A 21,611-nucleotide genomic window follows, 5' to 3' on the forward strand; every position below is an offset into this window, starting at 1 on the left:
GGCCAAACACGTGCATTTATTGGAACCCCCCCTCCGGCCCAAGTTCGGGCTTCGTGAAATGCCAGGGAGCGGTTGGAGTCGGCATCCGTTGCAACGCCGCCCGTCACTCCGGATGGACCTCCGCCGCCCGGACGAGGCCGCCGAGAGAGGGTCCCCTCTCGCGGCCGGCCATGTGCTCCATCACCCCGGATCCTTGCCCGAACGTTCTGGACCGTCGGACCCCACGATTGCCTCACCGACGCCTTCTGCAACGGCAAACTGTGGGCTCATCGGGCCCGGCGAGCCAAGCACTGCAACCTCGCCAGCATGCGCTCCTGGTGGATAACGTGCACTCACGATATGGATACCCTATACCCCCGGGAGAAGTGTTCGGGTCACAAGCCAACTCCGTTACACCCTCCGACTCCTGGCTTTCCAGTGCTTTGCTAATATTCGCATCGCCTGGAACTATTGTGATATCTACATGGATCTCTACAACTCCGTCAAGGTGATGATCGTACTTGTGTGCTGACTTCGCAGCAAAAACGATCACATGTGCCCAAGTTCCAGCACAGTAGGTTCCAACACGACCGCACTGATTAGAGACAGAAACTCAACAGAATGTACACATAACCCCCATACTCCGATCAGACAAGTGCCCAACTATGCGGGCGACTCCCTATACTCGGTAAGGAGGCGGGTCGTAGCCATGAGAAGAAGCCGGTTCGGGACATCTCCCCGCCAACCGCCCACGCCCGCTACGAGGCAACTCGCCATAGCCCACGCAGGCACACATGGCCAGGATGAAATGAAACACACTGAGAGCGCAACGTGTTAGCCAGTCCAAAGCATTCTCGTGCCAGCAGACGTGTCGTGTACTATACCCAATGGTAGCTTCCATGTAGATGGCCGCGAACAGTGTCCACCGCCTCATATCCCCCTCTGTCGACACACCCGCTTCGTACAACGACCGCACGATAATGTTGACGAATATGATGGCAGCGGTGAAGGCGTGAAGGCCGACCAACAAGGTTTGCCTCGGATGCCGGATCTTGATCTTGGCGCCATGGAGGTCGTGCATGAGGAGCGCAACGGCAAGGTAGACGTTGAGCATGAATGACCAGACTGCCTGCACATGGACAAAGGACTCGATTAGCCATCCAAACCGCAATGGCGACTGTGCCCCCCACAGGAGGAGGAGGCAACTTCTCTCAAACCCACAGTCATGTAGAGCGCGACCGCCGGGGTCTCGTCACGTCCAAAGACGCTCGAGTAGGCGAGGAAGGCGATGGCGGACTCGGCCATGAGAGCCGCGGTGGCGTGCCATGCCAGCTGCACGAGGATCGACAGACTCAGGCTCATGTCGAAGACGATGGCAGGCGGGCGGCTCGTTGCCTTGTTCTTTTTCTCTGTTTTACCCCCGCAGGCCAAGAAGAGAGGATGGAGTGCACCGTCTCTCCCGGGAGGAAGCGCGCGACTCCGGTGGCGGAGCCATCCTTCTCACCCCTCAACAGCCGGGCAATGCAAACGGCCGCCTAGTATATATTGCGTGGGCGCCCATTCTCAGGAGACTGTGGCGTACGTACCCCGAGCGAGCCGGGCCTCCGCTCCGTGCCTTGGGCCGCTGCGTGTAAGGCAGCTGTTGCCCGAGAGGAGTTGCCATGGTGTTTCCGCCGGGCAGCCGGGGGCGCGGCCGGTCCCGTGCCCTAGGCGGGACGCCCACTTTAGGTGGAAAGATGGAAGGGCCCGGGGCGCATTCCGGCCAGGGACAGACCCATTAGTCAAGCTCGACATGTAGTTACTACGTACTACGTACGAGAGAGGGAAGAAAGATAAGTGTGCTGTGATGGCCGCCTCGAGGGTCGAGGGGCTCGCATGCCGTGTGGGGGGGAGCCTGAGCCTGAGACGATGACCTGCCGTGGGAATATATCATTCCTTGATACGCCCGCAAGGCCGCGGCTCTTTAAAGCACTGTCGGTGTAGTAAGTCGGCAGCCCTTGTCTTAGTAGGACTGCAACGACTCATGACGTTTATGCCGTCCTTGTGGAACATGCCTCTGGAGCACGCTTATACGAAGTACTCTGACAGCTCTGCATCGAGGTGACGCTCGAACCAATCACTTTATGTCAACGCCCCCTGTGTTTCAGGCCGTGATTCGCGGCAGACACGGTACGTAGAGGCAAATGTTGCTTGCCTCAGTGCCAGACATGCAGTCTCTTCTTCTTCTTCAAGTCTCCCGAGACACGGCGATACGGTAGGGACCGCGATACGGTAGGGACAAGCCCACCTGCAGTGCCGACGATGTCTGACAGAGGGGGCACATCGCGGCGGGGAGTTGTTGAACAAAGTCTCACCAACCCCCCCGGGGTTTTCGGGCAAGCTCGGTGCGTGCCCATATCGGCCGTGCTGCTGTCGTGCTGCATGCAAAGAGGTGCGATGTGAAACCCGCCGGCCCCATAGGATCGTGTCCCAATTACCGCTCGGAATTGCGATTGTTCATGCGCAGCCCGCAGGTCGTGGGCTTATTGGTGCGACGGGGAGATGCAGCCGCCGCGCAAAGAAAGACGGCCGGCGGGGGGGGAGGGTAGGAATCCTCTCAACAAAGGTCGCGTAACGAAGTTGTTATGTTGTGTCCCACAAACAAATCCACCGCAGGTATCCGGAACCCCGGTCCTGGCAATGACAGGACAGGACGGGGTCGCGGCTCCATGCATCGTCATCCACCGTGGTGACGGACAGCGACAGCAGAGCACACACACACACACACACACACACACACACACACGGAGACGCCCCCATCCCGAAGCGGTCCGGCGGCGGCGAACATGCTCGCAGCACTCGCTCCTTGTCTTCTTCCCCGTGGCTTATGATTACAGCCGCCTATTTTTAGCCCCGGCGACCGACGACGGCGGCGGCGGTGCTGAACGAAGCCAACACACGTGTATGTACACGTATAAAGTAAGTTGGTGGTGGTACGGAGACACGAGGGAGGGGGGAAGCTGAGAGGCTGTTTGTGCCGCCACCACGAGTGAGCCTCATCAGCGGAGTGGGCGACGATGCATGCGCGGATTCTGGAAGACCGTGGTTCAGCTCGGAGGGGCACAGCCGCCCGTCTGCGGGGCTGATGGGGGGGTGGTGAAGTGAGGCGTGTCGCGACAACGTGGGAGGCTGCGGGCGTCCAAGCAAGTAGCAGCAAGCAGCAGCAGCAGCAGCAGCAGCAGCCGCGCCGACAGGGTCCAGCATTTTATCGATGTTGCATGCCAGTCGTGCAACTATGGCGTGCGTGCTTACGAGCATCGTGGGATGGTTTGTAGGCACGCTCGCATGCGTCTACTCTACTACCGGCGCCCGCACGGCGTGCTGGTCTTGTCATACGGACTTGCAGACTGGCGCGCGCGCGCTTGATACGGGGGCTGCATCCAAAGTTACCAACCTGCCTCGTACTACTACTAGTAAAGGGTATCGAGGCAACGCTATGAGACTGAGCTTGATTCTCGGATGGAAGGAGATCGGGGTGCCGACACGAGCCCCAAGGGCACCCACGATTTCCCCCGCACAGGCCCGCCCGCCCGTCACGCGGCGTAATGGCCGCGCTCGACGCCATGGCGGCGGGCTGGGGCAGCCAGTCTTCGAACATGTCGTGTCGTTGCCGTAGACACACGACACACGGGCCGCAAGGAACGGCCGACGGCAACAGCAGCAGCAGCAGCAGCAACAGTAGTAGCAGCAGGTTTGTTGGTGCGGGTCGGCAGAGGCCACCACCACATCATCAGAGGTTGGAAGCGCGCGCACGCGACAAATTGGCACCAGCAGATCCCTCTATGTGCTCTGTTCTACATACGTACATACTTCGTCCTGATAGGGACGCTACACATCGACATCGGCGCCGGGGCGGTCTTTAGCGGCTGGCTGCCTTGGATCGCGAGACCAGAGACGATTCCTCTTTGCAGGGGTGGCAGCCGAGACCGCAATTTAAACCACGAGGGTGCCGCCTAGAGTGACGTTAAAAAAGCACGTACGCACATGCGTACATACGTAGTGAGGTAGGGTTTGCACGAGGTCGCATTGAGTAATTTCGACGGCCGGCCGCGAACCGGGCGCGCGGCCCTCACTCTCACCTCTCATGGGCCGATTTTTGCTTCACGCCCGTCGACGGGGCTGGTCCGAGGGAGCGCGTGCGTGCGCGCTCGCTCGCGTCTTAGCGATCGGGGTCTCGTCGTTGGCGTCGTCGACGACACACGATGTTGAGACAGTGTTTTGGGTGGATGGATGGATGGTAGGTAGGTGAGTGGATGGTAGTATTCGGTGGCTGGCGGTTCGCATTCCCGGACAGCCTCAATTCAGCGAGACTGCTGGCTGGGGCATGGCGCCCTGGGCTGCTGCTACCTAGAATAGTACTATAGGCAGGCGTCTTTTTTCTGCAGATGGCGTGGCGGGGATGCACGTACAATATGCACCACAGTCAGCAATAAGGAAGAAGCCCTTCATCTCATGTTCTTCGGGCGTCGCATGAATGGGCGCCGTTGGCTCCAAGTCAGCTCGCCAGTGGCTGCAGGGCCTGGCTCTGGGGGGGGGGGGGGGCTTGGAGGGGAACCATCACTAGCATCACCACCACCGGCCACCCGTTGCCTTGGAGCCTTGGGAAGTGTGCTTGTCTGAGGTTGGCTGCACCGTCCGGATTGGGCTCAGTCAGGGACAGCGGGCGACCTCCCGTACTATGTGAGTCTCATCCTCCCATCCTCCCATCCCACATGACAATTGACGAGCAGAATTGACTTTCCCCCCGTCCCCTCCCCCCTTTCTCCGTGTCTGAGCCCCGGGTCCGGATGAGAGCGACCGACGAGCGCCGTACGACTCATACTCGGCACTATCGAGTCTCGCCGAGGCTCTGTCCCCAGATACGACGCGTGAGGCCGGCTGCGATCGGGATCCTGATCAACCGTCCGATCGCCTTGTGGCCCCGCCCGTATGGTCCTCCTCCCCACAGGGGAGATAGTGGACAAGCGAGCCTTGACCTCAGCGCGGGCGCGCGCGCGGACGGACCGCCGGCGCCGGGCTGCTAGCACGCCGTAGTAACGCAAATGTTGGTGCCATCCATGGCACGGTTACAAAGTTGGAGCGCCGCCGTGATTGTGGCAGAGGAGTCGGGATAGTACGTCCGGACGCGGCGCCGTACTGTAGAGAGGTAGTACTGCAATTCGTGATACGTACGTCGTGTTGCACCTTCTGTAAAGTCCCGAGCAGCCAACACCACCGACGACGACGACGTGCGTTTGCATGTAGTCTCGCGGAAGCAACGTGTTTGGCGAGCGACGGAGCAAGCAAGCAGGCCAGCAAGCGAGCAACGAGACAGGCCTTTCGCAAGCCAGGTCACCACCAACCTACAGCGCCCATCGCCCGTCAGAGCAACAGCCCCCACGTCTCCATAAAGGCCCTCCACCATCCCCCCCCGGACCAATGGGCAGCCCTGGACACGCCAAAGTCGCCAAGCCCAGCGCCTCCACTTCAGCCACTCAGCGTTCCTGTTCCCGCTTCCCAGGGGCTGGGGGACCATCTCGCTGGCCGCAGTGGCCTGCCCTGGCCTGCCGTCCACTGGCCGCCCCATCCCATCCTCCACTGCAGGGCTGCCCTGTCCCCCATCCCTTCACCCCAGTCCAGTCCAGTCTGTTCCACCAGTTGGCTTGGGTTGGTTGGGCCACCCAGCGCGAGGTCACTGCGCGGCAGCAAAGTCAGCGCGGCGCCGGCCCCCCCCCCCCCCCTTTCCCAGCTGCCCTGGCCTGGCCCCTACCAAGGGTCGTTCATATCTCGGCGACCCCCCCAAAAACAGGCTTTCGCTCTCATGCAAGACACCACACCTCACCCTCCTCACTCCCGCTATTTCCCACGCGAGAGACCTCGACCGCCTCCGCCCGCCCTCGCTCACCCGCCGCCCGAATCTCTCTCTCCTCCCTCGTCTGCACCGACGCTCCCAGTATCGCGACTCCTCGGCCGCGCGCGCAGACAGGGACCATCACCGGCGCCGAAACAAACTCCGACGAGACGAATTGGCTGCCCCGACGACCTGTCGCAGTTGGTGAGCGCCCCCGAACCGAGGCGAGGCCCCAGGACGGTCTGCGCGCCCACGCAACACCCGCCCCCTGAGCCACCATCCTCGGATCAGAGCCGTGCCGCCCACGCTCGCCGCCTGTCAGCAGAGGCGAAAGAGAGGGCGAGGAGGCACACGGACCGTCCATCATCGACAATTGCGGTCAAACGATCACCGCTCCTTCGTCTCCATACGTGCGGTGTGCGTCGCCGTCAATTGACAGCGCCAGCATCGCAGGCCAGCGCCAAACCTCTACCTCTCTGAGCGATTGCGCCCACCGCCCTTGGACGCGATTGTTGCCACAGAAGCCGCGAGGTCACCATAAGCGGCCAAAATGGGGTCCACTCAATTTGGCAAATTCGATGTATGTCAAGTCGTCGCACAGGTGCAGAGCTTGCACACCAGAGGAGCGCCGCTAACATGTCCGTTCACCAGTCCTTCTGCAGAGACTCGACTCTACCGGTTTGCAATGTGAGTGCAGGCAACATATTGGGAGGGCGACCGGCCTCCGCCGAGCTGAAATAGCTACATCGTGAGGGACTGAATCAAACTGACAATCTTGGCAGCTTCTCTCCACACCGAACCACGACCAGCAGGGACCATGGGGCGGCTGTCAGTTGAAGGGCATCCCGCTCAGCGGTGACCGTCACTTGGGGAACCTGGGCTCAATAGTCCTCTGCGGCATGGCTATTGCTGCCTCAGTATTCCTGTTGCTAAAGTCGGAGAAGAAGCGCGCTGCGGTTGGTCGACGGTAAGCTGGTCCTGCGCGATGCGCCGTAACCGCTCAGGCGACCGTGTGTCCGCTTGACTAACGCCTCCACGCAGGGAAATGCAGCTATTCCTCGTCGGTTACATCATCATAAGCATATGCGAAATCTTTTCTGTTGGCGTCTTCCCCATCAGCAGGACTGTTCGAATTGTGAGTGTCCCCCAGCTGGACCGCCCGGGCCACTGGTTCAGTGCATGGCTGACCTTTTCATGCACAAGGCCTTCTCCGCCATTCATATCGGCATGATCATTGCGACGACTTGGATCCTTATGCTCAATGCCATCGTTGGCTATCAATTAATCGATGATGGCACGCTTCTATCCATGGGCCTAATCACTGGCTCTGCGCTGGCCCTGCTTATCGGCACAGGTTACATTGCTCTCGACACGGGCTTTTCGTGGACCGGCTTCTGGGACAGCAGCTACCAACTCCCCAACAAAAATATCGCGCTCTACGTTTTGTACCAATTGGTTCCCCTCATCTTTCTGGTCGCATTCTTCGTCCTCGAAACGATTCTTGTTCTTCGCGTGCTCGGCGAGGTGCGTCCGATGATCTACCTCGGCGCCGCTGCCGTCCTGTTCGCCTTGGGGCAAATCTTCAACTACGTCGTCAGCAAGTACATTTGCGAGGGAACCAGTGGCAAGATCGACGGCGCCATGTTCGAAACGCTTTTCACGCTTCTGTCGGTCCTGGCGGTGTGGCTCTTCTGGTCCAGCATCACCGAGGACGACTGGCCCATGCAGGGCGGCGGCACATACCCATAATCTGCGGGCCGCGCTGACTTGTTTTTTCATGGACCCTTTCCACGGCGTTTCAGGGGAGGAAGCATTTGCCGAATTACTTTTTGTTTTGTTTTGCCCTATTAATGGCCCGCGACCCATCGTCTTCGGAGCCCAACGACGGATATATATGTTTTGATGGAGACGAGAGCCACCATACGGAGAGGCCACCAAAAGGCGGCATCGCTCGCCTGCCTGACATCCTTTACCACCAGTAGATCAGGCTGCGGCGAGACGTTCTTGGGTAAATGGGGCGGGAGGCGTCCGCAGCTGCCACGGCCTTGGGTGATGTTGACGCCGGCCGGTTGGTAGGTAGCATGGCGGGCTGGCTTGATGAATATTCGTGATGGAGAGACGTCGAGGGATGTCGAGACGTGCACAAACTTATGAATTCTTGCTTTCACAGGCCACGACTGGAGTGGACCGGCCTGTTGTACGGTAGTCATTTAGACACGACTTCGTAGTATACCCCGCGATCTAGCAAATAATGCATATTGAAGTCGAACAAAGGCAGGCACGCATGGTGAAGACAAGGGCCATGTCACGGCGCTGCGTCTGGAATGTGTCTGTCTCTGGTGAGCCGCGTCGGTTGCGCTGATCTTGCGGCAGCGGCCCGCCCATTGGTCTGGGGCCGGTGGTGGCACTTGGTGGGGAACGCTCACAAGGCTGAGGCGTGAGTGACAAGTGCAGCCTCGCAACTCTTCTTTTGCCCTCCAACAACGCTCGACTGTCCACAACTCACCGTCTCCCACCGCGACCGGTGCCGGAGCGCAGCATCCCCCCCGCCACAAGCCTGGCCTTCAGTCACCACCAGCAGCGCAGGCCCCGCGACAGGTCACAGTCGGCGCCATGGCAGACTCCGATGGCGAGTTCGTCGCCGACGGCATGTCGGACGACGACCTCGTGGAGCACAACGTCAGCGACGATGACGTCGAGACCACGGGCCGCCCCTCGCGAGGGGGCAGCAAGCCCTCTCGATTGCGGCGGCGGAAGGGCGACCGCGGCTCCCAGCGAGCCTGGGAGCAGTCGAAGCGCTCGTGGGAGACGAACCTGCCCGAGGAGGACCAGAACGGCGTGCTCAACCTGACGGCCCTCGAGGCCGAGAAGCGCAAGCGCCTGCTGCGCGACACGACGCCCCTGCAGCGGGGCATCATAAGACACGTGGTGCTCGTGCTGGACATGTCCTTTGCCATGGCGGAAAAGGACCTCCTGCCGACGCGCTATCGGCTGACGCTGAGCTACGCCGCGGCGTTTGTCCGGGAGTTCTTCGAGCAGAACCCCATATCGCAGCTCGGCATCGTGGGCATGCGAGACGGCGTGGCGGTGAGGATAAGCGACCTCGGGGGCAACCCTGCGGAGCACCTCGAGAAGCTCAAGGAGATGGAGGGGCAGGATCCCCAGGGGAACCCGAGCTTGCAGAATGCGCTGGAGATGTGTCGAGGCGCCTTGTTGTACGTGCAGCCTCCCTTTGTCCGTCTGGTAAGAATTCATATCGAGACTCGATGCTGACCTCGTATGGTACATGTATAGTCACGCGCCGTCGCATGGCACACGAGAGGTGCTCATCATCTACGGCGCTTTGCTTTCGAGCGACCCGGGCGACATCCACGAGACGATCAGCAATCTCATCACCGACCGGATACGCGTGTCCATCGTCGGCCTGTCGGCGCAAGTGGCCATCTGCGCCGACCTATGCTCGCGGACCAATGCCGGCGATGACTCGCAGTACAACATCGCCATGGACGAGGTACATTTCAGGGACCTGTTCCTCGCCGCCACGACACCGCCGGTCACGCGGACGCAGGAGCAGAGCACCGCCAGCCTGCTGATGATGGGGTTCCCGTCGCGGACGCTCGCCCCGGGCGGCAGCACGAGCTACTGCGCGTGCCACAACAAGCCCTGCCGGGAGGGCTACGCCTGCACGCGGTGCTCGACGAGGGTGTGCAGACTGCCGGCCGAGTGCCCGGCCTGCAACCTGACTCTCATCCTGTCAACCCATCTCGCGCGCTCGTACCACCACCTCTTCCCGCTGCGCAACTGGGTGGAGGTGTCCTGGGCGGACGCCACCCGATCGACCGTGTGCTTTTCGTGCCAGTGCCCGTTCCCCGACGCCACTCGCGGGGCATCCACACACTTACAGGCGAGCAAGAACAAGGAGGATGTCGCCAAGACGACGGCCAAGGGCGTCAGCGAGAGCGGCCGCTACGCGTGCGAAGTGTGCGGGAACCACTTTTGCATCGACTGCGATGTCTTTGCGCACGAAGTCATACACAACTGCCCCGGGTGTCAAAGCAACGTGCAGCGGGATCACGAGGCGGCCGCCGGGGTGAACGGACGCGCCAACGGCGCCATGGAGGTGGATTCATGAGATGAGACGGAGGCAGAGCCCTCTGCGGCGCACTGGATTCGGCCTGCGACCTTCGGGCTTTGTATACATTTTTTTCCTTTTTGCATGGGGCAGCGGGCAGTACGTCAATTATGGCGAAGCGAACGGCAAAAATCCCGTCGGGGGATGGATGGGAGGCGAACGATGAACGGGGGTCACTGCCACGGCCGCGCGAATTGGGCTGTGCTGATGTGTTGCAGTGGAAAACGAATTCTTTTATCACGGCGGCGTATACTGAGGGGATCGTTGAAAATTTTTCATGAGCTGGTGGCCGATGCAACGACGAGGTACCGTTGCGAGAGCCGGGAGCACTTTATTTCACGCGAGCAGGCGGAGACGACAATATTTGGAAAACCCATTCATCATCAAGTTTATAGAGAGGGAGAAAACTCCGTTAGACGACGATAAACATGGATTCTGTCATGGGGCTCGTTCCAAGGCTATGAGCAGCCGTTGTAAAGGGTTGTTGTGGTTATAGACAAAGGAGACCGACCGAAACGTCCTCCTGGCTTTTCCCCCGCGCGTCTCCGCCGACACACACTCGCGCGCGCTCGTGTGTGTCCTGTAAGTCCCATGTCTTCTCTCTCTTGTCTTTCTCTTCTTTCTTGTGTATCTCCGTGGGACCTACTCGTGTGTCCGCTCGGCCCACCCACATCTCTTTCTTCTCTTCCTTCTCAGCTACAGCATTATACATGGGGTCCTGCCACGCGCATACTACTTGCTTGCTCCTGAGCCGTCGTTTGCTTGTGGGGTGGTGTGGTGTCGCGGCATGTGTGTGTATGTGTGTGTGTGTGTGTTGTTGTTGTTGGGTTTATCGGTGTTGTTGTGGGTTGGGTTTTGAAGGAAAGTAGAGGGAAGGGGGGCTCTACAGGTTTCCTCTCTCGGCCTGCTCGCGCTCAATGGCCTCAAACAGGCTCCTAAAGTTGCCGGCGCCGAAGCCCTCGAACTCGTTGCGCTGGATGATCTCGATGAAGACGGTGGGGCGGTCCATGAGGGGCTTGGTGAAGAGCTGGAGGAGGTAGCCGCCCTCGTCGTAGTCGATGAGGATGTTGAGGCGCTGGATGGTGTCGAGGTCCTCCTTGAGCTCCCAGTTGCGCTTCTCCGTCTTGAGGCGCTGGCGCATGGTGTCGTAGTAGGTCTGGGGCACGTTGATGAACTCGACGCCGCGGGCGCGGAGGGCGGAGACGGCGGCGATGATGTCGGCGGTGAGGAGGGCGATGTGCTGGACGCCGGGGCCCGAGTTGAAGACGACGTACTCCTCGATCTGGGACTTCTTCTTGCCGGCGGCGGGCTCGTTGATGGGCATCTTGACGAGGTTGTTGGGCGAGGCCATGACGATGGAGCTCAGGGCGGAGAACTCGGTGCAGATCTGGGAGTCGTCGACGGACCAGAAGCGGTGGAAGGACAGCGCGCGCTCGTAAAAGGCGCACGCAGAGTCCATCTCGTTCCAGTCCTGGTTGCCGACGCAGTGGTCGATGCGCGCCAGGCGCACGGCGGGCTGGGTGACGGAGCCCGTGGGCTTCTTGGCCGCGCGGAACCCGGGGAGGAAGGGCCCCCGGTAGTCGCCGCGGCTGATGAGGGTGTGCGTGGTGTCGCCGTAGGTGTTGATGACGGCGGTGACGACGGAGCCCGCGCCGTACTCGTCCGAGCCGGCCGCCGCCGTCAGCGTCTGGGGGTCCTGGATGGCGAGCGCGCCGCCCTCGACGGCCCGGCGGTACACGCCCTCGACGTTGTCCACCTCAAAGGCCACGTCCTTGACGGCGTCGCCGTGCCGCTCCAGGTGCGCGTGCATGGCCACGAGCAGCTTCCTGTCGGCGGGCGAGATGGGCTCGTCGGCGGGCAGGTGCTCGGCCGACCGCAGCGGCGACGTGAAGACGAAGCGCACGTCGTTGTTGGCCACGACGTACGACGCAAAGTACCGGCTGCCCGTCTCGAGCCCGCGGTACGCCACCGCCTCGAACCCGAAGAGCTGCGTGTAGTAGGCCGCCGCCTGCTTGGCGTTGCCCACCCACCACGTTACGTGGTCGTAGCCCGTGAAGTTGCCCTCGGGAAGCCCGTGCTGCTGGATGGAGTAGTCGCCGTTGGTGGCCTGCTGCTGAGGGACGACGGCATCGACGGCCCGCTGCTCCGGGGACACTGCCGAAGGAGCCATGGTGGCGGGCTTGGGAAAGGGGGTGTGTAGAAGGAGTATAGAAAGAGGGAGAGAGAGTGTGTGTGTGAGAGAGAGAGTGAGAGGCCGCTGTGCTGACGACCGGGGGAGAGAGAAACTATCTCAGAGAGGGCGTGTGGTGTTTACGCCCAAGGCCGAGGAAGACACAGACAGACTGTCGAGCTGGGCTGGTGGCGACCGTGCAGGTGGTGGTGTTTTACAGCTTGCTGTCCGTGTGTTCGGCAAGGACTCGTGTTGTCTTATATGTATATGCGGATGAGGAGATGGCATGTAATCAAGGGATGATATGAATGGTGTATGGATGGATGGGTGATGGGGAGGGAGGGAGGAGGAGGAGGATGATGATGACGATGAGAGAGGTCTCGGCACGGAAGCACCACGCGAGAACAGGCACGATTTCTAATTCCCCTCACCCCCCTTTCATACCGCCCCTTGGGGGGCATGTTGGCTTATGAGCAACTCGAGCTGCTCGTCCCTTCCGGCTCACCCGCCAGGGCACAAGGCCGAAGACACGACACAACGGGGGCACCGGGGGGGAACACTACCTACTAGGGGCGAGGCAAGGCGAGGCGAGGCGAGGCGAGGCAAAGGAGCGCACAAGGCCGTGCGACCAACCCCCCCGGAAATGCCCCGCGCCGACGCCGTGGCATCTCACGGCCCGAGAGACATACGGATACGGAGACAACAAAACAGTGCTCGCACGCACACGTCAAGGCATGGCATGGCAGGGCAGGCCCCCAAGGGCGGGCGGGCGGCGCGCACGGGCGAGATGGATGGTCGCAACTGGCAAGGCTTAGACCCTGTCTCAACTCGTCTCGGGCTAACATGGATAGCATAGCATCGTTGACTTTTTGCCAACGCCGTCGTGCTGAGTGGCCCGAGCCAGGGAGGAGAGGAGACCGACCCCCCCGGCGGTGGGCGCGCGCGGCATAAGGACGAGGCAGTAAGTAATAGCACGGCACCGTACCGTGGCAGGGTTTTGGCCCGTTGCTCGTCATCAGCCGCCGAGCTGAACATGCCGCGCCGTTGCTTGTGCAGCCGTCCGCGTGCGCCGACGTCCAAAAAGTCTAAAGAGGGGCCGCGACTGACGGACGAGCCGCCGTGCGGAATGCAGCCGTCTCGGCGGCGCCAACCGAGAACAGCCGCAAATGGCCGGGGGTGGGGAGGAGACGCCCCCCCCCCCTTCCCGCTCTCTCTCCCTCTCTCCATCTCGCCGCGTACAGAACCATTCATTCGATTCGATGCCGCCGCCGCCGCCGCCCGTCGCCCGACCGCCCACCCGCCGCTGTCCTCCGCCTCCACAACCAAAGGCAACCTGCTAGTAGTTAAGGTCATGCTTGCTTTTCGCTTTGTTGGCTAGCTGCCGCCGAGCGAGCACAACGCCGGCCCGCCCGACAGCCCAGCCCCGGCCAGACATGCAGTGACAGCGGGCTGTGCCAAAGTCAGGTCCGTCGTAGCAGTCGCAGCTGTCGGCCATGTCAGCGCTCGGGCGGCATGACTCGGCCTTCGCTGTGCCGCCGGGGGGGCATGGCATCCATGATGGCTGCTTGTGCGTTGTGCTCTCTGCCTTGCCTTGCCCTGCCCTGCCCTGCTCCGATCTGCTGTGCTCCGTTGGCCCATCGTCAAACCGCACGACATCCGTCTATCCCGACACCCAGCTTCGGCTTCTGCCAGATCTGACGTGTTCCGTGTCCGTTTGTTCGGTACATTGCCGTACCCGATAAGCTGCCGTCGTAGTCGCCATCGCCACCTGCGACCGCATCGACCGCCCGCACTGACCGCTGTCGCGCGCCCGCTGTTATCAATCCGCGTCCGTCCACCGCACATCCCTGACAACTTCGTACCGGGCTGAACTGCTGCACGTTGGACCTGCCGCCTGACGACGGACAGCTAGCTGTCTCGACGCCCGACCGACCCGCCGAAAAGACATCCCGCCCACAGCCCGTGTCGCCCGCCATCTGTCGTGCCAGACCTGCGCCCGTAGAAGCTCATACAGCCATGGACGTCTCTAGACTGACCACGCGGGACATCAACGTCCTCGAAAAGATCAAGGACCCCGAGGCGAACCCCGCCGCCGGCATCGTCACCGACCCCTCCTTGCCCCGCGACCCGCATCTCACCAACTCCGACGTCTATGACCGCGTCGTCCAGAGGGAGCGCGCCATCATCCAGACCATTCAACAAGTCGAAAAGGAACTTGCCCAGTCTCACGCCGAGGACGCCCAGGATACGGCCATCAGTGGGTACAAGAGGTGCATTTCCGATCTAGACGGCCTCATCGCCGACCACCCCGACTATGCCAGCGCAAGGAACAACCGCGCCCAGGCAATCCGCCGCCTCTACGGCGATGCTATGCTCCTCCAGTTCACAACCGGCATGCCCATGCCCTTGATCCACGAGCCGGAGCCCTCGGAGAAGAGACAAGCGGCCTTGACAGCGCTTCAAGATATGGACCGCTCCGTTGCCCTGCTCTCTCCCGCCACGCTGCAGACGCCTGTCTCGCCCCAGGCGGCGCGGACGCTCTCCATGGCACACACGCAGCGCGCCGCAGTCTATCTGCGGACCTCCAAGCTGCTGTCGGACCGCCTGCTTGACGTCGACCAGAGCCGCCCCGAGTGCCTCTGGGCTAAGCTCGACTTCGAGGAGGCTGCTGCCAGAGACTTGGCGTACGGCGGCCGGTACGGGAACCAGATCGCCAAGAGCCTTGCCGTGAGCGTCAACCCCACGGCGAAGCTGTGCGGCCAGATTGTTCGCGAGGCCATGAAGAAGGAGTACGGACCGTCGTTTGACTATTGATTCGTAGCTCTGGCGGCGTCGTACGGGGCGATGGGTGGAGGTGATATCATGGGTGCATGTACAACCAGAGGCATAACCAGGCTGCCTACATTCGCATTTTCCTGCTGGTAGATAGACTATACACCGGCGCAGGGCGTTCTCAGGGCTGAAAGCTGATTTAACTCGATTTCTTCGAAAAACCTATGCGTCTTGGGATCCATGCGATGTCAGCCATTCTCGTCTGACACCGCGTCACGGTATTGGGGCATTTTCATTTTTGCCTACCGAAGTCCGGCCTCTATCGTCTGGTCGGTGGTCCTGCCCTTGCTCTTCTCCTCGCGGTTGATGCGGGTCACGGCGGCGGAGACGCCAATCACGACGGCGAATATGGGATCCGCGACCTTCGATATGATGTACGTCGGTGCGGGCATCTTGGCGGGGCGGATGCGTCTCGTTGCGCGTGCGGATCGTGCAATGGCTGCGTTCGCGTTGCGTCTTTGGCTCAGTGGTGACTGACTTGGCTGTCTGGGTGCGTGCCTGCCTGACAAGACTCGGAGCTCCTCGTCCTGGAGAAGCGGGAGCTCATGCCCATCAAAAGTGCGGGTCCTTTCTTGGCCAGTCAGAGTGGGACCCCCACACACACACCGCCCACCACAGAACAGAGCGAGTTCATAGATCATGTGACTTTTCACCTGCCACTCGCTTGCCCCCATCCGCCAGCCCACAAACCCCAAATTTTGCACCAAATTTCCGGATCACGGTTCTACGACGCCGAAATCCTCCAACTAACCACATACCCTCCGACCATCCACAGGCAGGACAAGATGAAGTTCCTCAAGGTCGGCCGAGTCGCCATCATCACCCGCGGCCGATATGCCGGCAAGAAGGTACGACCATTGTGCTTCCACTTCTCCTTTTCCGCTCTCGCGCGCGGCCACGAACGACCAGAAGAAGAGCGCCCGCCCTCTGCCCGTCCAGCCGACAGCCAGCCAGCCAGCCAGCTCGCACGCCCGGTCGCATTGGGAATTGCGTTGAGAGGGAGACAAACCCACGACACGACCGATGCGATCGGAGAACGTGGGAAGACACGGATGGCTGGGCGAGCTGCGAGCTGGGCTTCGCATCGGGGAGCGGCAGTTTGGCACATTGTCCCAATGTCGGACTCGGTCTCTCTCGTGGCGAGCGACTCTTTGCTACGAAAACGAAAACGAGTTTGAATTTTTCCTTTGTATGGAATGCTGACGGAGGTGTGTCAAAACAGGTCGTCATCATCCAGCCCGTCGACAACGGCAACAAGCCTCACCCCTTCGGCCACGCCGTCGTCGCCGGCATTGAGCGCTACCCCTCCAAGATCACCCGCCGCATGTCCAAGACGCGCCAGGAGAAGCGGTCCAAGATCAAGCCCTTCATCAAGGTCATCAACTACAACCACCTGATGCCCACCCGGTACACGCTCGAGCTCGAGGGCCTCAAGGGCACCATCTCCGGCGACACCTTCAAGGAGGTCAGCCAGCGGGAGGACGCGAAGAAGACGGTCAAGAAGGTGCTGGAGGAGCGCTACACGAGCGGCAAGAACCGTTGGTTCTTCACCCCCCTGAGTACGTCGTCCTCACTATCTCATTCTCTGCCCCTGACTTGGTGAAGAGGTCGTGGGAAAGTTGGCTCTTCGCAGCTTCCCCGCTACGCCCAATAGCAACACCGCCCAACTCGTCTCAAACAGCCCTGTGCTAACAAAAATCCGTTCCAGAATTTTAAAAGGATCGTTTTCTCCATCACGGTTAGGGAGTTGGCGGGATGTAAAGAGCATCGAATGGCACTTGAGGAACCCCGGTTTATGGGCTCAATATGAAGTCATCAAAAGAACCCTTCACATATACTACTACACCTTGACGCTCTCCATGTGATGACGAAGCCAAGCAGAAAAAGGGATAGAAAAGACTTGGCTCATGTGATTTGTGACAACATGACCATGGACCTTGCCGGTCAGCATTTTGGCTGGGCTCGATCATGCAACCTGAGCCACTTTGATACAAGTCATATCAGAATATAGGCCGGTAGGCTGTACGTCGACAGTAATGGCAAATAGACCTTGTTGTTGCATGATTTGAGCATGAACAAAGAAAGATCAAGGCAAGGGCAGCAGCAGCGCTGTTAAAGTTGACCTCGCGCGTGCAACCCCCGTAGCCGCCCCTTGCCGTAAGGGGTAGGACTATTTCGATTGAAAGCCATGGTATGGAGGCGGGGCTACCAGACGTTATCGAGGCACACCTTTCCACGACCATGAAGCACATGATAGCTGAATCTGTTTTTTTTCTTTTGCTTGACCTAGGTAGCGAGCCTCGCTAACTATAGGCTCGTACGTTTCTATGAATTGATTTCAACGCCTTCTAGAGTACATCAGATTAGACCGTTCGTGATGCCGTTTCGTCCCGCCTCGCCATCGCGCACTGCGCAAAGCTCTATAAAAGAATACAACCCAAATCACACTTCCCACGCAGCCAAGCATAGTCACTCTCCAATTAGAAAAGTCTCGGCCATGTTTGCGTGACTCATGTGCCAGCGGAGGACAGACGCGGCGCCAAGGCAAAGAGTAAAGAAAAAACGACGAAAATTTTCCTGGGTAGATTGCCCGACAACCTCGACAAGGCTGTGCGAACTGCCCCATGCCCTGCTTGCCGTTTCAGCGACAGGCACGGTGCGTCAACACCAATACCCTTTATTGGGCACCCGTCTTGAAGCGGTTTGTGACCTCGTTGGTCAACTTGGTGGGGTCGTAAGCCGGCGCGTACGTGGGGGCCAGAGCGCCGAATAGTGTAAAGAGAACGAAGACGGACAGGACGATGACGGCGAGCTTGCGGAGAACGGGCTTGCGGGCACCGAACTCGGCCCACTGGCGGCCTGCCTCACCGATGTAGCCCTTGAGCTGGTCGTAGCCGAGCTTGTAGTAAACCATGCCGCCCAGGGCGATGGAGTAACCGAAGAACTGCAGAGGGGTGACCTGCGTGCCCCAGATCATCATAGAGGCGACGACAAGCATGATGTCCTTGAGGACACCGCAAAGGGTGAGAACGACGGCAGAGGTCTTGCCGATCTGTAGAATCTGTCAGCACACGATCATGGGACCTGTAGAGGGTCGGGTATGGCGTACCAGGAAGACCACCGAGACATTAAGCATGAATGCGCAGAGGCCGTTCAAGAAAAAGGTGAAGAGGCCAACGTGGTAAACCTCGGCCATGGAGACCTTGGGGAACTCCCAGATAAGGGCAACAACTCCGTTCATGACGGCGCAGATGGGCGCGAAGTAGTAGAGCGAGACGAGAGGGTCCATCTTGAAGTCGGCAGAGCTCAGAAGGCGCTGAACCATGGTGAGACGCAGGGCCTCAAAGATGATGCCGCCAATCTGGAACAGCACGCCAATTGGGACGAAGTGAATCTCGCCAAAGGACGCGATGATGACACCAACAACAATGGCGGAGACGTTGAGGAACTGCTTCAGGTTGGGCGAGGACACGCCCAGAGTCCAGCCTGAGATGAGAACAGCGACAGGGGTGGTGGCCTTGAGCATCTGAATGAAGGCGACGGAGAGGTAGAGGTATGTCAGGTTTCCGCAAATCAGACTCAGACTGAAGAAGATGCCGATGGGGACAACGGCGCGCAGGTAGACGCGGCCCGTCATCTTGACCGTCTTGCGGCCGTCAAGCATGGTCGTCCATCGCGCCATGGCTTGTGTAACGATTGTCGCGAAGGTGAGATGATAGGTCGTGAGGATAACGGGGTAGCCTAGGACGGCCATTAGCAAGGGGCACGTCAGACTGCGAGCGCGGCGAGGGGCACATACGGAAGTTGAGGGTGTCCAGGAGCCATTTGTTGAAGAGGATGACGGAGGAGCTGAAGCCGATCCAGGTGCTGCGCGATTGTCAGTTTCCGTGCCGCCTGCCTGTAGCTGAATTCGAAGTGCATTGCATCGCGACGAAAAGAATCGTGGCGACGGCGGGACTCACACGACATAGAAGATCGGGTGCAGCGCGGCCTTTGCGGGCTGGGGCTTCTCGGCCTGGGGGTTCACGGTCGGGAGGACCTGCGACGCCTCCGGGCGGACGACGTCGCCCGAGACGCGTGTCTTCTCGTCGGCAGACATGTTGCTGGCTTCACAGTCGAGACGATGTGGGAAGCGCCGGCAGTTGAGGGCAGTATCGCGGAGTGATGCGACTGTTCGCGAGGCGAGGATGATCTTGTACAGGACACGGAAACGAGTGGACGGACAGCCAAGTCCTTGAACAGGGTTCCACGTTGGGGGTTGGAAAAAAGGAGTGGATGAGGTAAGGTAAGCCGCCTGTGGACTGGGAATGAAGATGCAATATGCGGGGCCGGCAGCAGCTGAAGAGACAGGGCCAAGTCGACGCGTGAGAAGTAAGTGGAGGAGAAGGAAAAGAAGAGGTTTCCTGCCAGCCAAGGCCTTGTGCGACGTGATTTTACGCGAAGTACGTAGAAGAAGAACCGGCTTGCAATCGCGGACGGACGAAGAAGCGAAACTCGGTTTCCAGACGGGGCTGCGCAGGTTGGTGGGAGCCAACAGTGGGTTAGGCAGGCCTCTGGGTCTGCACGGGCTGGGTGCGGGGAGAGCAAGAGAAGGAGTGTGTTGGGAGAGGGAGGGAGAGGCGGGAAGGGCGCTTGGCTCCTGAGCGCGGCCGCGCGAGGCAATTAAAAAAAAATTCGCCCCTCCCGCAGGCGGCCACCCCTGGGTTGTAAATTAGCACTTTGGCAGCGGCAGCGATTGCGTCTGCGGTATACAGTGTCAAGAGCGACCCTAGCACCGTGACATTGGGGGGTCTATTGTTGACGCGCGTGTGCTGAGGATCGTCGGGGGGATTGTCCACACAGGGCTCGCACGTTGTGCCGACACGGTGCTGTCCCTGTTCTGTCGCAGGCGCTTTCAGGGGAAAGAGGGGGGGGGGGGGCCACCACGGCTGGCAGGGCACAAGGGTCGGGTCGGGTGCCTGTGCTGGAGCGGGTCCCGGCCCCCTACTAAGGTAAGCATCGTAAGCCTAACCTACCGCTTACCACTGTGCTGCCGCTTCCTTCCAGTGCCTAGAGGGTCGGATGCCTTGTCTCGTTTGGGTCAGGTCGGACCAGTGGCTGACGGAAGCAGGCACTGTAACCACGGCCCTAGCGAATCAATCTGCCCACGTTGGAGACACCCAGCATCGACAAGCGTTAGGACGTGATAAGGGGGGCGCTGCCGCTGGAATGGTCTCTCTCGCTACCGAGAACAGCAGCAAGTCACCCCGGTAAGCCGCCGGTTGCGCAATCCGCCAACGAGGGAGAATTTCGTTCTGGCGTCCACCTCAATCGTCCCCTCCCCGTGTTCGCGACTGGATTCGGCCACTGCTACGGCACATACATCTCTGCAAAGTCTCTTGGCTGCAGCATCACACTCACTTAACAAGCTCAACGGCAACTGACTGGATGCCTGTCTGACTCGATCTAGTATCCCGTCCCGAACCCACAGTGGCCACGCTAGAGCCTGTTGTGCTGTGCCTGATTTTTTTTGTGGTGCCCTGTTCTATTTTCTGCTGCATGTTACGGTGTCGATGACATTCTTTTTCCGCCACCGCAAATGCCCGCAACGTGCTCTTCTTGGTGGTGTCCGGTCTGGCAACGACGTTTTGTTCTACAAGCTGCACTGGGGAGAGGAGTCCCTGCATATCGCACTGTCGTAACTGAGTAAGTTCTCAGGGCTCCGTATATTCAAGTCCGCCTGGCGACGAGACTTACGTGGGGTCGGTCAATGCGCCGCCCTGTAAGCGCACAGTCCTGACGGATCGTGGCCGGAGCGACATCCGCAGGATGAATCTTGTAACAAGACTCCATGTTGCAGTGGATGTCAAGGATGATTAGGCTCTTGAGAGTTCCAGTCGAACGCTCGGCATGTCTCTCGAGCGCCTTCGCTACAATCCGGGCGACACGTATATATAGGCGCCGGCAAACAAGCACATCGTCGATACGGGTGAATATCCCATCATGGCACGACGGTGTATAAAACCCGTTTCCTTGCGCGCACTTACACCGCGTTTTCCTGTAACAACATGGTAATGCTGCCATTTGTCCTCGTCCCCGTCTGCTGCTGGCTTGCTGCGCCTGCCCTCGCCGTTCCGACGGTGGGCGCAGTGGGCTCGCCGCAGGTGAGAACTGACTCGGTAAGCGCCCTGTCTCCGTTCGTGATGCTTTGCGAGACCAATACTTGAAGCAACAGGGGTAGGCACTGACGTTATTCCCAAGTACTTCACGGCTTTGAGGCCCCTCTCTTACTCTTTAGTCGAGCATGTCCCCTCTGTCGACCCGGTATATCCTATTCACAGAGCGTCCAAGGCCGCAGGCGAGGGACTGTGGCGCCAACAGTGGTTGTCTGTTGCCGAAATGGCAGGAGGCTCTATCCGTGATGTGGTCTTACTGGCGGATCTCGCCGATCCCATCCCGTCAATCCTCGTGCTTAACATGGCCGAGCCCTCGACCGGAGAGATGCTCAACATATTTCACTCGCCGCAGGGGTGATGTCTGGGAAGATTACGATCTCTGGGGCGTGATCAATTCCCCAAGCTCAATCACTCTCTACGTCGTCGTCGGCGAGAAGGTCAAGGTTAGTCTGGAAAGGGTCAAAAGGTACGTGA

The 21,611-nt window shown here is 60.0% G+C and overlaps 8 protein-coding genes across 8 annotated transcripts; 5 read left to right on the top strand and 3 right to left on the bottom strand.

Moving 5' to 3' along the window:
* Positions 1-658: 658 nt before the first annotated feature.
* On the bottom strand, positions 659-1,341 carry JDV02_006090 (uncharacterized protein; the record flags this gene model as incomplete). The annotated part of the gene is made up of 3 exons (XM_047987444.1): positions 659-797; positions 864-1,108; positions 1,201-1,341. The coding sequence occupies 3 exons, from the start codon at positions 1,339-1,341 to the stop codon at positions 659-661; spliced, it is 525 nt and encodes a 174-aa protein (XP_047843429.1).
* A 4,487-nt stretch (positions 1,342-5,828) lies between these two features.
* On the top strand, positions 5,829-8,118 carry JDV02_006091 (uncharacterized protein). Its single transcript, XM_047987445.1, has 5 exons — positions 5,829-6,428; positions 6,500-6,535; positions 6,631-6,815; positions 6,890-6,983; positions 7,052-8,118. Exons 1-5 carry the CDS (start codon positions 6,399-6,401, stop codon positions 7,595-7,597), a joined length of 891 nt encoding a protein of 296 aa, XP_047843430.1. The 5' UTR covers positions 5,829-6,398; the 3' UTR covers positions 7,598-8,118.
* A 211-nt stretch (positions 8,119-8,329) lies between these two features.
* On the top strand, positions 8,330-10,424 carry JDV02_006092 (uncharacterized protein). The gene is made up of 2 exons (XM_047987446.1): positions 8,330-9,063; positions 9,143-10,424. Exons 1-2 carry the CDS (start codon positions 8,462-8,464, stop codon positions 9,978-9,980), a joined length of 1,440 nt encoding a protein of 479 aa, XP_047843431.1. The 5' UTR covers positions 8,330-8,461; the 3' UTR covers positions 9,981-10,424.
* A 316-nt stretch (positions 10,425-10,740) lies between these two features.
* JDV02_006093 (4-hydroxyphenylpyruvate dioxygenase) lies at positions 10,741-12,696 on the bottom strand. The gene has a single exon (XM_047987447.1). It carries the CDS (start codon positions 12,148-12,150, stop codon positions 10,864-10,866), a length of 1,287 nt encoding a protein of 428 aa, XP_047843432.1. The 5' UTR covers positions 12,151-12,696; the 3' UTR covers positions 10,741-10,863.
* A 732-nt stretch (positions 12,697-13,428) lies between these two features.
* On the top strand, positions 13,429-15,127 carry JDV02_006094 (uncharacterized protein). The gene has a single exon (XM_047987448.1). It carries the CDS (start codon positions 14,167-14,169, stop codon positions 14,962-14,964), a length of 798 nt encoding a protein of 265 aa, XP_047843433.1. The 5' UTR covers positions 13,429-14,166; the 3' UTR covers positions 14,965-15,127.
* Positions 15,128-15,702: 575 nt separating this feature from the next.
* RPL27B (60S ribosomal protein L27B) lies at positions 15,703-17,105 on the top strand. Its single transcript, XM_047987449.1, has 3 exons — positions 15,703-15,830; positions 16,205-16,541; positions 16,691-17,105. Exons 1-3 carry the CDS (start codon positions 15,768-15,770, stop codon positions 16,696-16,698), a joined length of 408 nt encoding a protein of 135 aa, XP_047843434.1. The 5' UTR covers positions 15,703-15,767; the 3' UTR covers positions 16,699-17,105.
* A 143-nt stretch (positions 17,106-17,248) lies between these two features.
* On the bottom strand, positions 17,249-19,603 carry JDV02_006096 (uncharacterized protein). The gene is made up of 4 exons (XM_047987450.1): positions 18,945-19,603; positions 18,782-18,849; positions 18,092-18,723; positions 17,249-18,034 (listed from the first exon to the last, which is right to left on the bottom strand). The coding sequence occupies exons 1-4, from the start codon at positions 19,079-19,081 to the stop codon at positions 17,660-17,662; spliced, it is 1,212 nt and encodes a 403-aa protein (XP_047843435.1). The 5' UTR covers positions 19,082-19,603; the 3' UTR covers positions 17,249-17,659.
* A 1,426-nt stretch (positions 19,604-21,029) lies between these two features.
* On the top strand, positions 21,030-21,495 carry JDV02_006097 (uncharacterized protein; the record flags this gene model as incomplete). Its single annotated transcript, XM_047987451.1, has 2 exons — positions 21,030-21,140; positions 21,223-21,495. The coding sequence occupies 2 exons, from the start codon at positions 21,030-21,032 to the stop codon at positions 21,493-21,495; spliced, it is 384 nt and encodes a 127-aa protein (XP_047843436.1).
* Positions 21,496-21,611: the final 116 nt, after the last annotated feature.

The sequence above is a fragment of the Purpureocillium takamizusanense genome, chromosome 5 (assembly GCF_022605165.1).
Source record: "Purpureocillium takamizusanense chromosome 5, complete sequence".
NCBI lineage: Eukaryota > Fungi > Ascomycota > Sordariomycetes > Hypocreales > Ophiocordycipitaceae > Purpureocillium > Purpureocillium takamizusanense.

Bases quoted from the DNA above. Each gene is read 5' to 3' on its own strand.
- JDV02_006094 (XM_047987448.1), top strand. From the start codon at position 14,167: ATGGACGTCTCTAGACTGACCACGCGGGACATCAACGTCCTCGAAAAG.
- JDV02_006091 (XM_047987445.1), top strand. From the start codon at position 6,399: ATGGGGTCCACTCAATTTGGCAAATTCGAT. The intron at 6,429-6,499 runs GTATGTCAAGTC...TCCGTTCACCAG, and splicing joins CTCAATTTGGCAAATTCGAT to TCCTTCTGCAGAGACTCGAC. The intron at 6,536-6,630 runs GTGAGTGCAGGC...CAATCTTGGCAG, and splicing joins CGACTCTACCGGTTTGCAAT to CTTCTCTCCACACCGAACCA.
- JDV02_006093 (XM_047987447.1), bottom strand. From the start codon at position 12,150: ATGGCTCCTTCGGCAGTGTCCCCGGAGCAGCGGGCCGTCGATGCCGTC.
- RPL27B (XM_047987449.1), top strand. From the start codon at position 15,768: ATGAAGTTCCTCAAGGTCGGCCGAGTCGCCATCATCACCCGCGGCCGA. The intron at 15,831-16,204 runs GTACGACCATTG...GTGTCAAAACAG, and splicing joins GCCGATATGCCGGCAAGAAG to GTCGTCATCATCCAGCCCGT.
- JDV02_006096 (XM_047987450.1), bottom strand. From the start codon at position 19,081: ATGTCTGCCGACGAGAAGACACGCGTCTCGGGCGACGTCGTCCGCCCG. The intron at 18,724-18,781 runs GTATGTGCCCCT...TGGCCGTCCTAG, and splicing joins CCTGGACACCCTCAACTTCC to GCTACCCCGTTATCCTCACG. The intron at 18,035-18,091 runs GTACGCCATACC...CAGATTCTACAG, and splicing joins ATGTCTCGGTGGTCTTCCTG to ATCGGCAAGACCTCTGCCGT.
- JDV02_006092 (XM_047987446.1), top strand. From the start codon at position 8,462: ATGGCAGACTCCGATGGCGAGTTCGTCGCCGACGGCATGTCGGACGAC. The intron at 9,064-9,142 runs GTACGTGCAGCC...GTACATGTATAG, and splicing joins ATGTGTCGAGGCGCCTTGTT to TCACGCGCCGTCGCATGGCA.